The sequence below is a fragment of the Sturnira hondurensis genome, unplaced genomic scaffold (genome assembly GCF_014824575.4).
Source record: "Sturnira hondurensis isolate 20B ecotype Veracruz unplaced genomic scaffold, ASM1482457v3 Scaffold0021354, whole genome shotgun sequence".
NCBI lineage: Eukaryota > Metazoa > Chordata > Mammalia > Chiroptera > Phyllostomidae > Sturnira > Sturnira hondurensis.
This window is the reverse complement of record NW_028093985.1, coordinates 4,644,205-4,660,832: the sequence shown is the minus strand read 5'-3', so window position 1 is coordinate 4,660,832 and position 16,628 is coordinate 4,644,205. Positions and strand designations below refer to the sequence as shown.

The following is a 16,628-nucleotide window of genomic DNA, read 5'->3' as shown; positions in this document are numbered from 1 at the left end:
AAACCCATATGATATCATTGTACTGCATATGAATTATTAATGTTGAATTTTTTTGTAAATTAGGTATTCAGGAAGGTTCCCGCTGACATCACATTTGACATCATAATGCTTCATCATTCTAGAAGCTTAATGAGATGAATTAGTGCTAGAAACAAGAGAGACCAAGTGCGCATTTCTGCACTCTGGGGAACACCATAGGCCAAGTAAATAATGAGGCTATGGTTTATAATTCATGTACAATGAGGAAATTTAGAAAAATGACTACAACCCACTACTGTACACAGGGATAGCAATGACTTTATTTTTCTACTTGAGCATTTTAGAAAAGGGGAACGCAGGAGCCTGTGACTAGCAACTATCTCAGACCTCTAAGGTATAAGAAATCTCAGTCTAAAAAAGAAATAAAAGGAAAGATTTTATAAAATTACCTAAACCACAAAAAAGTACAGAACATGCTGAAGACTGAAAAAAATAATATAACACTGCATCATAAGTCCTGAAAGGATACTATTAAATATATTAAAGTAATCCTGTAATAATAATTCTGTAGGGTTTTGTATAAATAACAATTTTAGTCTTGCATTCAATTTCAAATCTACAGTTTTTGAGATTCACACATGCAAATTAATGCTGAATCACTAATCCAGCAGTTTCATTCCCAACATTCCTAGTAATAGCTTGGAACGAATTAAGCTCTTATTTGGAAATCTTGTTGATAAAGCAAAGTGAGTTAAATTCCAATCCAGGTCAAGACTTTTAACACTCAGCCAAGTAGCAATGATGTTTATAGAAGTTTATACTAGCTGCTAATAATTGGACTCACTTTCCATCCAGTTTTTACTCCATTTGGTCTCTAAGTAGCCTCTCCAGGGAAGTATTAAAACATAGGGAATGAATTCATTCATTATTCTTTCTTTCATTGAACAAACATGGAGTAACTAGAGTTGCCAGGTACTAAATTGTAAGTCCTGCTCCTCTGAAAGGCAAAACACACGATTTCTCTGAGGCACCAGGAAAAGCGCACCGAAATTCCTAAGTTGTCACCATTCTGAACTACTGCTTCGTGTCATCAAATTTCCTTTCAACAAGAAGGCAAAAGGATACTCTTTACTGATAACATCCCAAGTTCATTATTTCACCAAACATAAAGTGTTATTCCCCTGAAATGTCTCCTGGCGCTAACTTTATGTGAACTGGTATGTCAAAAAAGAAATACTTGACCAGAGAAAAACACAGTGTTCAGGACAAGCTTCTGTAACAAATTCCCAGTGGGGATGCTACACTGCCATGCATCCAGCTCTCTGGTCTTTGGAAATTCCACTGCAACAGGGTTCACTCTCAAAAGCTAGAAAAGAAAGCTTACACTTGGCAATATAGTAGGTGCTCAATAAACGATGGCTTTTATTATGATTATATTATATTGCATTATATAATTATTACCAAAGAAATCCTACAACTCTAAATAATCATCAGTTGCTCTTCATGTTTCCAAATCAGATGTGGCTACAATAAGTTCACTACAAAAAGCTTCTGGTCTTACAGACTGAAGTCAGCACGGGCAGTCCTTCTCTTCACCCCTCCACTGAGACTAGATGTCTCCTCACACAAGGCCAATTGTTGAACAACTTTTCAAGTATTAAATATACAGTCCTGGATTGGGTCCTGGCACTCCACTGACCACGTTCAAGCTGTGAGTCTACCTAACATTAAGAGTCATGGAGGTGTCTTTTCCCCTCTGTACAAGGGGATGTGCCATTGTCATTCTGCTTGCTACACAGATAAAGGGCCCAGTGGCCAGATTTACACAATGAAAAACCCTCTTGGATTTAATAGCATATTGGGAACATACAGACGGGCACTGCTTTCTTCTGCCATTAAGAAGTATCTAGTGACTGCTTTAATTATTTAAACAATTTTCTCCACTTCCTCACGATTGCACCCTCCTGAAAAATGAGATGTATGTGCAGAATCTTCACCTTCAGGCAGCTGCACTGCACTGGAAACTCACTCCCCTCACTTAGCTCCGCTGACCCTCCAAACTCAGGGCAGGTTCCCTCGGTTATGTCCAGGATGCAGCCAACCCAAACCAGGGATAAACAACAGGTTCCACTCTGGCTCTCTTCCTGGGTTTCCCACCAAACACAAAAGCTCTCATTCATTCACAAAGCCCCACCGCTTGCTCCAAAGGCTCCATGCACCTGGGCTGCTTTCCCCAGGTAAAAACTGTAATAAGAGTAACTAGGGTACCCTTGCTCCAGGTCTGCACCATTCACCTACGAGACACGCAAATCCGCCCGGTGCTCAGGTTTCATTCAATCAGACTCGCCACCCTTATTAACCAAGTCACGGCCTTCCTCCCCTCAGTGAAAACCCGACCCCCACCGGCAGCCCACCGGCAGCCCACCGGCTTCCTTCTCCACCCATATCCCCAGAACCAGCTCCCAGGATCCCTCCAGGCATCTTTTCTGCTCTGATTTCCTGCATCCTCATCACCTCCACAAATGAAAAGTAAACTCCTCCTTAGTGACAATCTCCCCAACCCCACCATCTCACGACCACTCTAGTCCGCTGGAGCCCCCCACCCGTACAAACTGGACAGACGGGGCATACGGCCCCCCACCAGCTTGTGCCGGTGCCTTGCGGTTTACCTTGACGTTGGAGTAGTTGGTCTGGGTCTCGGCCTCCGCGCTGCTGCAGCAGTGGCGCCTCCGGCCCCTGCAGGTGGTCCCCGTGGGGGCTGCAGAGTCGGTGCTGCTGCCGCTGCCCAGCTCTGCACGGCGGGCCCTACGGACCCGAGCGGTGCTAGGGGGTCCGGACGCGCGGCTCCGGGGTATGGCGTCGGCGGCGTCGGTCTGGACGAAGAGGCCGGGCTGGGGGGCTGCGGGGCCCTGCGAACCGCTGGTGATATGGCAGGGCGAGTTGGACTCGTCCGAGTCCCGACAGTAGATCACGCCGCTCTGCGAAACGTGGATACTGGGGGCGCAGCCCATCCCTTGGCCGGGCTCCCCCGCGCGCCCGTCCGCGCCCCCGGCGCCCGGACCCAGCGCACCCGCGGCCACCTGCAGTGAGGGGGCGGGCGCCTCGGCAGTGGTGGCAGCGACCCGGACTTCGCGCCACCCCCCGGCCTGTCTGGGTGCCCCNTGATATGGCAGGGCGAGTTGGACTCGTCCGAGTCCCGACAGTAGATCACGCCGCTCTGCGAAACGTGGATACTGGGGGCGCAGCCCATCCCTTGGCCGGGCTCCCCCGCGCGCCCGTCCGCGCCCCCGGCGCCCGGACCCAGCGCACCCGCGGCCACCTGCAGTGAGGGGGCGGGCGCCTCGGCAGTGGTGGCAGCGACCCGGACTGCGCGCCACCCCCCGGCCTGTCTGGCCGTCGCTCCGTCGGGCTCGCCGCGGTGCCCCCCGCCGAGCCTCCGGGGGCCGCGCGCGTCACCCCAACTTTCCCCTCTGGGCCATCTTCCTCCCTGAGCGGGGAAGCGCGCACACACGGCGCCCCGCGCGCACCGGCGGCCGCCACCCTCCCAACCGCGGCGCCCCAAACACGCTCCCCGCGCCTCCGCCTTCCCCTCCTCCCTCGACTCAGCCCGCGCCGCCGCCCAGCTCCACCTCGCCCGCCTCCCGCGCTCGTGACCCCCAGGCCAGGGCGCCCGCCCACCGGCCTGCCTCCTCTTTCCCCACTTTCAGTCCACGAGCGTCCCCCCCTCCCTCCTCAGGTGCCCTCGCTCCGCAGCCGCCGCCGCTCCCGCCCTACTGCGCCCCTCCGCCCCGCCCGCCGCCCCCCAGCTCTCCCCGGCTGGGCGAGAGTGCCCGCCGCCAGGCTCGGTCCACTGAGCGCCAGTGCTCGGCCACGCCTCGGCGCCCTCCCCTCCGCCTCCGCCTCCGCTGTCCAGCAGCCTCGTCCCTTCTGCGCCCATCCTGGTGCCGCCGTCCAGTGCCCCAGCCCCTCTTCCCCTGGCGGCATACACCTGGGGCCGCGCCCGCAGGGGCGGTGTGGAGTGGGGAGCGCCGCAGTAAGCCTTCCACGAACACATTGTAATACATCCCGGAGCAAAACATCAGGACGCCATCCCGAAACAGTAGGGACCCTACAGCCCAAGCCCACCCATCCGGACGGGGCACCTGCCGGTTCACTCTGAGAGTCAAGGAAAGACCTCATGCTTCCGCACCTCCCCTTCCGTTCTGAAGGCTGAGTTGGACGGAGACTCGGAGACTCGAGACTTCTGAGGAAGTCCATGCCATGTCCACTCCTCATCTGCAGGTCCGTGCCCAGGGATGGGAGGCCCTACAGAGGAGGGAGCACTTAAACACACCAATTCCCCTAAGATCCAAGGAAGGAACAGAAAGAAGCTCTCCGTGTGGTTCTTGGCTTTGTCTTCCAGAATCTTCACCTCTTTCTTGGGTGTCACTAAATGTTCACCCTGGCTTCTACCGCATCCAGCCTCCTGTTGTCAACTGCTTTTCCTCACACTCTGGGCAGTGCAGTCAAACTGCTTCCCACCACTCCAGCGAGATACTCAGGGTAAACTTCACCCGAGGAGAAGATCTTTGGAAGCAAGGCTGACTTTCATTCTCCCCTGATGTGAACTCTGGGTTAGAACTGCAAGGCAGCACCTCCCATTTATTCATCAGATCTTTTGGCGAGTCCTACCTGCTGCCACAGAGGCACAGGGGAGAGATGGGATCTCTACGAAAGGACTCCATGTAGAGTTGCTCATTAGGGCAAGAATACAAAATCACAATGCAAGCACAAGGAAGTATCTAATATAAAATAATTCTTTGATTCTTCTTTTCTTTTACTTCCCATAACATCAACCCTTGAAGCGACTGAATGAAGACTTCAAGTGACAACTTCTAACCTTCAGAGAGAAGCAAGGTGTCACCCCAAATCTCAAATTCAAGTACAGAGAGGAGGAAGCACTAATCTGACCTAATTATTCCACCGTTCTTCTTCTTCTGGGTTTAACATGTCAACTTTCCGTCTGGCAATCAACATCGGGAAGGAAAGGAAGGAGGATGGAAGGAGGGAGGGGTTTGATGGAGGCAGAGGGAAGGATTGAGCAGAAGGAGAAATTGAGCCTCGGCCATGTCTGCAGGGAGGATTCTGAAGCTGAGGTGGGGCTTCAGCATTGTCCTGAGGGAGGGCTAGGAGGATGGGCTGGGTTTGCCCCCACATGGATCTGCAGCTGCTTGCAGGCCATCTCTGCAACCCTGGGCAAGTTCCTCTCTTCAGCGGAGGCAGTCCCTTTGTGAGACCAGCAGTTCAGCTGCAGGCTTCCTTCTGGCAGCACTCCCCAGCTGCAGGAGTAAGTCCTTTTTCCTGGACTCACAGCTTCCACCACAGTTACCTTCCAGGCTGCCTAGGTCCAGGCTTCCCTGTCCCTATTCATGACTCTAAGAACCCCACATTCAATGGTCAAGACTAAGAGACAGGGACAATCATTCATTTGAAATAGGCTTAAGCCTGATGACGGCCATCTGCTCTACTTTCAAGGGACCATTCAAAACCTGGGAAAGCATCATTGGAGTTCAGTTACAAAATCACTAGTGTCCATACCAATCCCTGATGTAATGTTAAGTCGGGAATTAATCACCCCTAACGCATATCTAGCATTCTCTTCTATACATCCATTTTGCTCATTATCCTTCTCGGGGCTACCAATGGCAGACTTTCCGAAATTTGGAGCCATGCTAATCTTCATGCCTGTCTACCTTTTCAGGGTTTTCTCTAGGAATGCAGCTACTATGATGAAACCCCCCCAGAGAAGAGAACAGGGGCAGTCAGTCACTGAGGATTTTGAAAGAAAGAAGCCTATGACAGAACAGGAATTACAACCAATCTTCTGATGGCAAACGTTAGGGGCTCAATTATGAAGGGATACGTCACCCAGAAACAAACTGAGGTCGAACTTTCTACATTAAAAAAAAAATTAAGCCCTGGCTGGTGTGGCTCAGGGGATTGTGCACAGGCTACAAACAAAAGGGTTGCCAGTTTGATTCCCAGTCAGGGCACATGCCTGGGTTGCAGGCCACGTGAGAAGCCCCTACACACTCATGTTTTCTCCCCTCTTTCTCCTTCCCTCTCCCTCTCTCTAAAAATAAATAAAATCTTTTAAAAAATTTAGCCCTAAGTGACTGGAATAGAATGGTGCATATACAATGTTGGCAAAATGAAAGTTGAGCCCTGGTTAGTGTGGCTCAGTGGATTGAGAGCCAGCCTGCAAAGGCTTGCTGGTTCGATTCCCAGTCAGGGCACATGCCTGGATTGGGGGCCAAGTCCCCAGTGGGGGCCACATGAGAGGCAACCACATAATGATGTTTCTCTCCCTCCCTTCACCCTCTCTAAAAATAAAAAAATAAAATCTTTTTAAAAAGGTAAGCCTTGACAGAGTACATAACCTCAAGGTTGCTAGTGAATAGGACTGAGCTGCTTAAGTATGTTATTTGAACATTTTATATTGGTACCAGTGCCTTCCAATGAATGCAACACTTCCACAGGAATAGGCGGCAGAATGAGGGAAATGAGTTAGGTATACATTTTTCCTCTCTTTCCCTGAGGAGTTTCAACACCTTCCTCAGGCACTGCTTCCACTGCCAATTCTGGCTTAGTGAAAGGAAAAACATGATGTAGCCCTAGAATCTCCACCAAGTGTTTGCAGTGGGAACATGTCACTTGCCCCCACTGCTGGCCCAGATCTGGTCACTGAGACAGGTAGAGGTGTGCAAATGGACGAGAGATGCTTTTGCTGAAATCATCCTCTAGCGTAGCTCTGAGGCCTGAGTTCTTGCTTGTGTAAGTGATTTCTGGACCAGTTCCCATGTCATGACTTCAGTGAATTCCAGAATGACAGCCGTCCACAGGCTTAGCCATTGCAGATAAAATTTAGGCTCCAGTTACAGAATAAGGCCAGGAAAGACAAATCTTATTTAAAAATTGAATTAATTGAAAAAAATTCGTTATAATCAATGTTCAAGAAACAACTCAAAAGAAAGCAAAGTAAATCAGAAAATTTTTTAAAAACTAAACCTCAGGTATGTCCAGGGTTAGCTGAATGGCTTATATGTTTTGTACTAATATTAAATAAGAACTTATTTCAGAATCATGACCCAGAGACATTGTGAAACTCTGAACAATTAAGGTCCCTTCTCCCTCTGAGATGGTATGACTCTTCCAGAATTTCTCTGAAGAAGCAGAATATGCAATTAATACATTTTGAATGATTCATAACCATAAAGCAGCTTTCTGGTTATTCTTTAGATAACAGCAGCTTTCTGGTTATTCTTTAGATAACCAAACATTTAACCAACCAATCAACCTTACAGAGCTTCTGGATTCAAACTACATTCCCAACACTGGAGATTACTGGAAACCTAACCACCTGATAAGTGAAATAACGCAGTCTATTAGATAGCCGGGCACAGTGGAAGGTTGTGGGAGGTTCATTGAGCTCAGAGTGAGAGGGGCGAATCTGAAACCTAGCGTTGCCTCTTCTGCCTGTACAACCTCAGGCAAGTCACTGAACCTCTACAACTCCATTTCCTAGGTAACCTGCCAAGTCTTTAAAACACCAGCATTGGGAGATGCTAGGAAATTTTTTTCTTTCATTAAATTATTCAGCAAAATCACCCTGAAGAATTTGTCTGAAATGCAATGGCCCCGGGTCCCATCCCAGAGACCTGGATGCAAGGATCAAGGAGAGGTCCAGCATCTGCCTCCCAAAGAAGGTGGGTCCAGGGTAGCCTTTCCACAGCCTCCCCTGTGAACTAGCACAAGAGTTAAGTTCTTACAGGAACCTACAAAACCCCACATCATATGGCCTCTGCCAAACCCTTCTGAGCCTGCTTCTCTCTCAGCCTCATCATGCTCTCTCCTCCAGCCACATGACCCCTTGCTGTTTCTCCAGGAGACCTAATGTTATTAGCCAGGAGCATTTCCCTCTGCCTATTACATGCACTGTTCCATCACAAACTGAATGGCTAAGTCCCTCACTTCCCTTAAGTCTCTATTCAATACCTCCTGTTTATAATTGCAACCTACATGCCTCCATTGTTCCTCCACCACTTCTGATTCCTCTCAGTCTGGTCTATTTTTCTTTTTCCATAGCACACTTATCACCCTCCCACTTATTACATATTTGGTGCATTTATTTTTATGTTTCTCGTCTATCTTCTCCCATTAGAATATAAGCTCTATTAGAGCAGAATTTTTTTTTCTTTACAGTGAGAGAGGGGAAGAGAGGAAGAAAGAGAGGGAGAGAAACATAAATCAGCCACCTTCTGTATGCCCCCTGCTGGACACTGCACCCACGACCTAAGCAAGTGCCCTGACTGGGACTTGAACTGGTGATCTTTCAGTTTTGGGGACTGCACCCAACCAACTGAGTCACACCAGTCAGGGCAGGAATTTTTTTTGGTGGGGGGGGGTTATTGATCGATGGATCCCAAATTTCTAGAATAGTGCCTGGCATATAGCAGGTGCTCAATATTTGTTAAATAAATGAAATTAATCTTGCCTCATTTTTTCTTTCCTCTTTGGCCTTTGTCTTCTCTTAACTACCACAATTCAAAATTGAAGGTGTTTGGGGTTTTTTTTGTATTGAATAGAGTTTTGTCTTTTTAGTTTCTAAAGTCAGTCAGTCAGTGCCTTTAACCTAACAGTCCTTCTGGTAATATACATCAGAAGAAGCCTGCATAATAAAATAATAATTTATGCAAAGATGTTTGTAGCGATGCTACTTACAATAATGAAACTAAAAATAACCAAATGTCAAACACTTAGGAAATGGCTCAACAAACTACCCTAACATATCAGAATACCACTATTTAAATGAGTACAGATGAAATAATGTTAGGTTAAATATATATATATAGTATATGTAGATTGATTACAACTATGGAAAATGCATATCTGTTGAAGTTCACAGTGAATGTAGTGTGATATAGATAAGCAAGTGAAGATCAACAGATTTGTTTTTCTGAAAAATTCTTTCAGTGAATACAAAAACAGTGTAAATGAATAAGCATAATGTTTCCTAATCTCTCCTCAAAAAAATTTTAGCTAAATACATTTCCTTTTATGGACTTCCACTGATTTTGCTTCCTTCAGACAGAAGATGGAAGAGAAAAAACATTAAAGAAGGGAAAGAATCCCAGATAGATGGAGACAGAGGCAGAGACATGAAATGCACACACGTTTAAAAAGGAAATCTTTACAGAACCAGGTACATGGAGACACAGGGTACAGTGCAAAAGAAAGCAAGAAACAAAGACACAGGGAGCCACTCTGGTGGTGACACATTCGAAGTGTGGTGTAGCTCTTTTAAGAGAGTAAAAATGTGTTGTATTTTTTACTCTAGTTATACCACTTAGTTACACCACTTAAAAAAGTTACACCACTTTTTTACTCTAGTTACACTCAGATTCTTGGACTTTTTGCCATAGACCAAATCACACTTAGGAGAGAATGTGGCTCACAGGACAGCTTTCTCATGCCCATTGCAGAATATGCAAACAGAGAAGATGTAGGTAGAGATTCAGCCAACATCTGACCTCCTTGGGTCAACATCGTAAAACATGGAAGCCACTGAGCACTGGACCCTGAACCAGTATAATATAAAAATATTCTGTCCTTCCTGTTGACAAGAACACCACAGGGCAGGGGCCAACCCACCCTGGGAAGAACTACAGCATATCCTTGCTACTTGCCTTCAGAATTCTCCTGGACCCAAATAATCAGGCCGCGGAAGTGAAACATTCATTCCAAAAATCTTGTAAATACATTTCACAAGAGTTTTAAGCATAAAATATACAAATAAAACACAAAGCACAGCCCTACTCCAAAGGTGCTTACAGAGCAATCAGGGAGACGGGACTTACACAGGAGAAGTGAGGACGCACAGTACATGAGTGTCAAGGCATAAGAACGAAAATGAGTGGTACTGCCACTTGTTTAGAGTAGTCATGACAATTGGGGAAGGCTTGCTGGAGGAGGCAGAGCACGGCAGCTTGCGCTTGACCTGGAGGACTTTTTAGGCGAGGAAAACAGCGTGAGCAAAGGCACTGGTGGATCTCAAAGACAGTGAGCAGGTGAGATAACAAGACATGTCTTCTGAGGCAATAGTAGAATTAAAAGGGAAGACAGACAGAAGATAGAAGACAGTGAAACTTCTCCTGCATGTGTGGAAGTCACACAGATTCTACCACCCCTAGGGAAGCTCTCCCTGTGAAACTCTACAGTTAGGAAACAAATCCATGGTCTTGCAAATAAAATTTGTGTTTGTCAAACGATTAAACATTGGCCTTAAAAAGTAGCAGACTGTGTGGCTGCATAAACACTCTTGTCTATGAATAAAGTACTTTGACGTTCGGGGTAGTCTAAGTCAAGTAGAAGTCATTAATTCACACCAATCTGACTTAAGATATACAGTACATGAAGTAAAGTACATTTGTTTTTGAATTAGTATGACATTTCCTACATGCCTCACAGGTGATAAGAAAAAGGTTCAGGTTCCAAGCAGGTCCCCCTCTGCCTGCACGTGCAGTTTACAATATCATGGTGGGCTGGAAGAACAAACAAACAATAAAATTCTCTGGTAGGGGTGAAGGTCCTATAGGGACAAAACTTTGTTGATGTGATAGAAGGAGACTTGGGTAGGGTTACAGACATTAAAGATTCTCAGAAAACCTTATCAAAGAAATATCATTGTTTTTCTTCCAGCCATCACCCACCCACACAATTGGAACACTGCCTGAATGCCCACCACTGTGCCAGGGACTGTGAGGACAGAAAAAAGTAAAACCCTCAGTACTGGCTCTCAGGCAGTCCCACCAGGGACACACACACACATACACATGCAAGTGTGTTAGCACTTTCTTTGAAAGAATAATCCAAGCCCAGACAGAAAGATCACTGTGGTTTGGAAGTGATGGAGAAGATGCCACTGGGGAGATGGACTGTGGCACTAAGAAGAAAGGGCAGTATCTGGATAAGAAAAGAGGACATTCCAGAGAGACTAATGGGAGCTTAGGCCCAGAACTGGGAACACACGCTGAATGCTTGAAGGCAATAAAGTACATTACTCCAAAGGCATGCAGCGTGGGGGAAGAGAATGGCACTAATTTGGTTGATGAGGCAGACTATGACCAGGGAACCAACCAAATGCCAGACTAAGGAGTATGGTGAAATTCTAGTCATTGGGCATCACTGAAGATTTTCAGGAAAACTGTACTTACAAGTGCTATTTTACTTAGATAAAGCTGGTTGCATAGTCAAGAAGGACTGATGAAGGGAGTCAGGAGTGAGGATTAGGAAAGAGCTCCAGTGATCCAGGACTGGGATAACAAGGACTGTTACAGACTGAGCTGTGTTGCCCACACCGCTATAAACTCATACGTTGAGGCCCTAACCTCCAATGTGACTATATTTGGAAACAGGGCCTTTGAGGAGGTAATGAAGGTTAAATAAGGTCATAAGTGTGAGGTCCTGATCCAACACGGCCAGTGTCCTTATAATAAGAGGAAGAACACCAGGGCTCTCACCTGCTCTCCCCAGTCACACTCAAGGAAAAAGGTCACATGACCAGCACTGCGAGAGGGGTCCTACATCAGCTCCTGGATCCTGCATACTAAGCAGCACATGGTCCCCCTTTCCCATTGTGGCTAAGAAAGCAGTCTACCTGCCAAGACTTCCTTGGGTTTCTCCACAGTCTGGTCCACACAGGGATGAGTTTCTTGCTTCATGTGCAGATTGCTAAATCCGGTCTTTTGGTACTTCTGTTTCAAGAACAGCTTTTGAACCTTGGGATTTTACTTATTAACTATAGCTAAAAGGTGCCTCCGTGCTGCAGCTAAACCCGAGGGCCTTGAATTAGCACCTTCTGTGGTTCTGATGTCTTAATCCTCCACCTTTGGCTACTGGAGGTATGAAAGAAGGTGTTCTAGAAGGCTTTCGGCAGAAAGTTTCTTCCTTCTCAGAGTCTGACATTTGCTCAGCAGCATGGCACATCTGTGTTACACCATGAAACATCTCCAAGGCAACAGTAGCTGGGGGCATGACTGGTTGCTCCTTCATACCTCATATGATGTGGCTTATAATAAATTAAGTTCGATGTAGGAGACTTTCCAGGGAGCTCCACACCAGCAGCTGTCAAACGTTAGCACACATCAGAATTGCCTAAAACACAGATTACAGGGCCTGAGAATTTGCATTTCTAACTAGTTCCCAAAGGATGCTGATGCTACTGATTTCAGGTCAAATCCTGAAAGTGAGATATTGCAAAGTAAAAACAATGAGCAAAAAAGCAAAACCTGCACCTCTGATGTTTTCTTTTCTGAAGTGTAGTATAATTTATGCTTAAACCTGAAGGTATCATTATACAAAGGAATATCACAAAACACTATCATCTGTCAATTTATAAGAATTATAAAGTTATGGATTTCAGGGACTTCTAAGAATAGGTTTTTGGGAGTCTGTGCTCTTTCTGAGATGTGGGAATTGAGGGGGGGGTGGCAGGAGTTATAGAAGTAAATGTAACATTCAAATAAACGCACACCAGAAGGACTATAGATTTCCAGCAGAGTACTTGACTTTTTTATTTTTCTTAATACATAGTGTTCCAGTCTGAAAAAGTAAAAGCCCATCAACTTTTATGAACAATAAATAAAGTTCTAGGAAGCAGTGTCCTGAGGATTGAGAGGAAGGAGACTATGTGAATCCAATCCACTAAGTACAAAAAGCAAACAAAATAATTTTCAGACACCAGCTGAATAACAATAATAATAATGGCTACCATTTAGGAGGTGGCTACTGTCTTGTACTTTATATGTTTTATTTCTGTATAAAATCTCTGTATATTAGGTACCTCTGTATGCTCTCTTCTCTTACCCGTTGAACAGAAAATCTCTCTGTTTACCATTAACCTGAATTCCCACCCAGAACAGGTAAGGAATTACTTGCTTTCTCCTGACCACGGAGAGTCATTGAACACTTACAGATTCTAAAAATCCTACATACCCCTTAAATATATATATATTTAAGGCATTTCTAATTGAGATATAAAAGATAAGCTACAGATTCTTCTTAATGGGAGCTTTTTAAATCCCAACATAAACATCGCCTTTAAGAGAAAAAAAAGTTCCCCAGACTTTGGAAATGAAAGCGGCATGTTAGGGAGAATGTAGTGTGAGAACTGTTTCTTGTTGTTATGTTAAGGAATCAAGCCAGGATTTAAGATTTTCCTTCCTTAACACTTTTGTGAAAGATGGAGACCAGCCATAAGGTCTATACATTTGTAATACATTTTAAATACTGAATTACAGAAAGTTCTCTAAGACATTCATAGGTCATTACAATTCAGATAGCATAACTTTCCACATTAACTGCACTTTTAATATATTCTGTTTATGCTGTATGCACAACTGAGTACAAAATATATATACGAATGAGTTAGAAATGCCACATCTACAGGAAGGAAGACTTGAAAGGCTGTTGTTCTTACGGTAGAACTCCAGCCATGAGGGCTTAGAAATTACCCTGGGAACGGTCTGAAAGCCGTTTTGGAGTCTGAATACTGTATCAAAAAGTCATGTGAGCCCCATTTGGAGTGGGTGTGTGGGAATGGAGACTAGGCACAGGAACTGCTGTGGGAACACAGACAATTCTGCAATAATAAACATAAATGACATAGTGCAGTTCTTCCAAATTACTTTGCAATATCCACAGTTTATTTTTTGTTATGCAGGAAGAAAAAGAGCACAAAACATCTCAGAGTACATCTTCAAATAAAACTGCATTTTAAGATGGCAACCTTATGTATAGGATCATAAATAAATATTTGTATCATAGACACATTTCTGGCTATGATGACAAAACAAGAACCAAGTTTACCCTCCTTCCATTAATAATTAGAAAAGCTGATCAAATATATGGAACAACTATTTTCAGACACCAGACAATAGGTTCTCAGGACTTTTGTCCCTAAGAGAAGGGAAACAGGAGGGATACAGCATTACCTCAACTTCACCCTGGAGGCACATTCCGCCCGAGGGGCGGAGAAGGAATCCCAGACAGAGTCCAGTGGTATGGCTGACTGGAAGTAACAGAAACCAGGGTTTGGAGAGACATATGTGGCTAGAATTTGTGCAGCAGAGTTTCAGAAAGAGGAAGCTATATATACAAAGAACATTGAGGGGCACTCGAAAATTTGCTAAGCACTAAGACATGCATGACGCCCTGGCTGGTGTAGCTCAGTGGATTGAGCGAGGGCCTTCGAACCACACAATCGCAGATCGATTCCCAGTCGGGGCACATGCCTGGGTTGCTGGCCAGTTCCCAGTTCCCAGTTCCCGGCAGGAGACGAATGAAAAGTAACCATACATTGATAGTTCTTTCTCTCTCTCTCTCTCTCTCCTTCCCTTCCCATCTAAGATAAATAAATAAAATCTTAAAAAAAAAAAAAAGACATGCATGAACGGGTGAAATTCTACAGACCAGGAAGAAAGTGACTGGAAAGCTGAACAATTCACAAAGCTCACAACAAACTGGGAGCCATTTGAGTTCTCACCAGCCTGACTGGAGGGAGAGTCCTGCTGATCATTTGGCATTAAGATTTTTCCTCCTTTAACACTTCTGTGAAAGATGGAGACCAGCCATAAGGTCTATACATTTATAAGATATTTTAAACACTGAACTGCAGAAAGTTCTCTATCAGCAGAGAACCCAGTGAGTCATGCCTTAGTAATAAGGTTAAAGAAAGCTTAGAAAAAGTCCAGATGTACATTTAAAGGCTTAAAAAAAGAGTATCTTAAAAGGATCCAGAAAAACAAAACATAATAAATACAGAGAAACAAAGATAAGAATGGCATGCTTCTCGTTAGAAACCATGAAATCTAGAAGAAAGTGGAGAGATATCTTTAAAGTGTTGAAAGAAGAAACTGTCAACCAATGTGGAGGAAAAGCATCATTCCAAAAATGAAGGTAAGTAAAAGTTTTTGCAGACAAACAGTAATGGAGAGAATTCACCACCCACAACTGAACATTAGAAGAAAAGTTTTAAAAGTTCTTCAAGTAGAGGGAAAATGATATCAGTTAGACACTCAAATATACACAAATGTATAAAAAGCATTAAAATGGCAAGTATGAGGATAAATATATAATACTTTTTCTTTCATTGCTTTTAAAAAATAATTAACACTATAGCAAAAATACTTATAATATACTATGTTGTATATAAAATACACAAAAATAAAATCAATGATAAAAACAGCACAAAGAAGGCCCTGGCTGGTGTAGCTCAGTGGATTGAGCGCGGGCCTGTGAACCAGAGGATCGCAGTTCAATTCCCAGCCAGGACACATGCCTGGGTTGCAGGCCGGTTCCCTGCAGGCCAACTCCCAGCAGGGGACACACGAATGGAAACCATACATTGATATTTCTCTCCCTCTCCTTCCCCTCTAAAGATAAATAAATAAATAAAATCTTAAAAAAAAACAGCACAAAGAACAGGAGAGAGTACATGGAAGTATATTATAAAATTCTTACATTACATACTACATATAATACTATTTGAAAGTACACTGTGAAAAAAGTACACTGTAATAAATTAAAAAGTATGTATTGTAAATGTAAGAGCAACTATGAGGAAAAGAAACAAAGAAATGACTAATATGAGATTGAATCATTAATTACTCAATTAACAAAAAATGCAGAAAAAGAGGGAAAAGAAACGAAGAGCAGATGGGAAAAAAATAGAAAACAAATATTAATGTGATAACTTTATATGCTGCCATATAGATATTTCTATTAAATCAATGTAATTACTAATAATATTAAATGTCACTCTAATGAAACCAAGTATATTCTGTCTCAAAAATCTACTTTAAATAGGAAGACATAGATTAATTAAAAGCAATAGGCTAGAATAAGACAAACCATTCAAACACTAAATATAAGAAAGCTGGGTAGCTAGACTGATATCAGAGAAAGTAGACCTTAGAACAAGATATACTCAGGAACAAGAAGGGACATTCTATCATGATAAAGGGTGATTCACCTAGAAGATATGACAATCCCCAAAATGAATGCCCTCAATAGCAAAGCTTCAATATACGTGAACCGAAAACTGATAAAACTGAAAGATGCAATAGACAAATCCACAATTATACTTGGAAACTTCCTCTTACAGCAATTGATACAACAATTGAAGGATCAGTAAGTATATAAAATGCTTGAAAAGTACAATTAACCAAATTGGAGTAATTTATATTTAGAACCCACTGCAAAATAACAGGAAAATGCACATTTATTCATTTCACTTTTTATTTTATTGATTATTCTATTACAGTTGTTCCAATTTCCCCCCCTATGCCTCCCTCCAACCAGTACCCCGACTCCCTCAGATAATTGCCACACCATTGTTCATGTCGGTGGGTCCTGTGGATAAGATCATTGGCTACTCCACTTCCTATACTATAATTTACATCCCCATGACTATTCTGTAACTGCCTGTTTGTACTTCTTAATCCCCTCAACTCTTCACTCATTCTCCACCTACATTCTATACCCTCTCACCTGGCAAACATCAAAACAATCTCCATATCCATGATTCTGTGTCTATTCTTCTTGTTTGCTTA

The 16,628-nt window shown here is 44.1% G+C and overlaps 1 protein-coding gene across 4 annotated transcripts in view; it reads right to left on the bottom strand.

Annotated features, from left to right (window-relative positions):
* PDE8B (phosphodiesterase 8B) overlaps positions 1 to 16,628 on the bottom strand; it is a 226,777-nt gene that overhangs the window by 196,272 nt on the left and 13,877 nt on the right. For 2 of the 4 annotated variants that reach the window (XM_037032019.1, XM_037032021.1), the window contains exon 1: positions 2,649 to 3,087. The exons of the other annotated variants lie outside the window; for them this stretch is intronic. In XM_037032019.1, coding sequence (XP_036887914.1) covers positions 2,649 to 2,990 — 342 coding nt within the window. In that variant the 5' untranslated portion in view covers positions 2,991 to 3,087. Of the gene's footprint in view, positions 1 to 2,648; positions 3,088 to 16,628 lie in introns of those variants that run through there. 4 annotated transcript variants of the gene reach the window in all.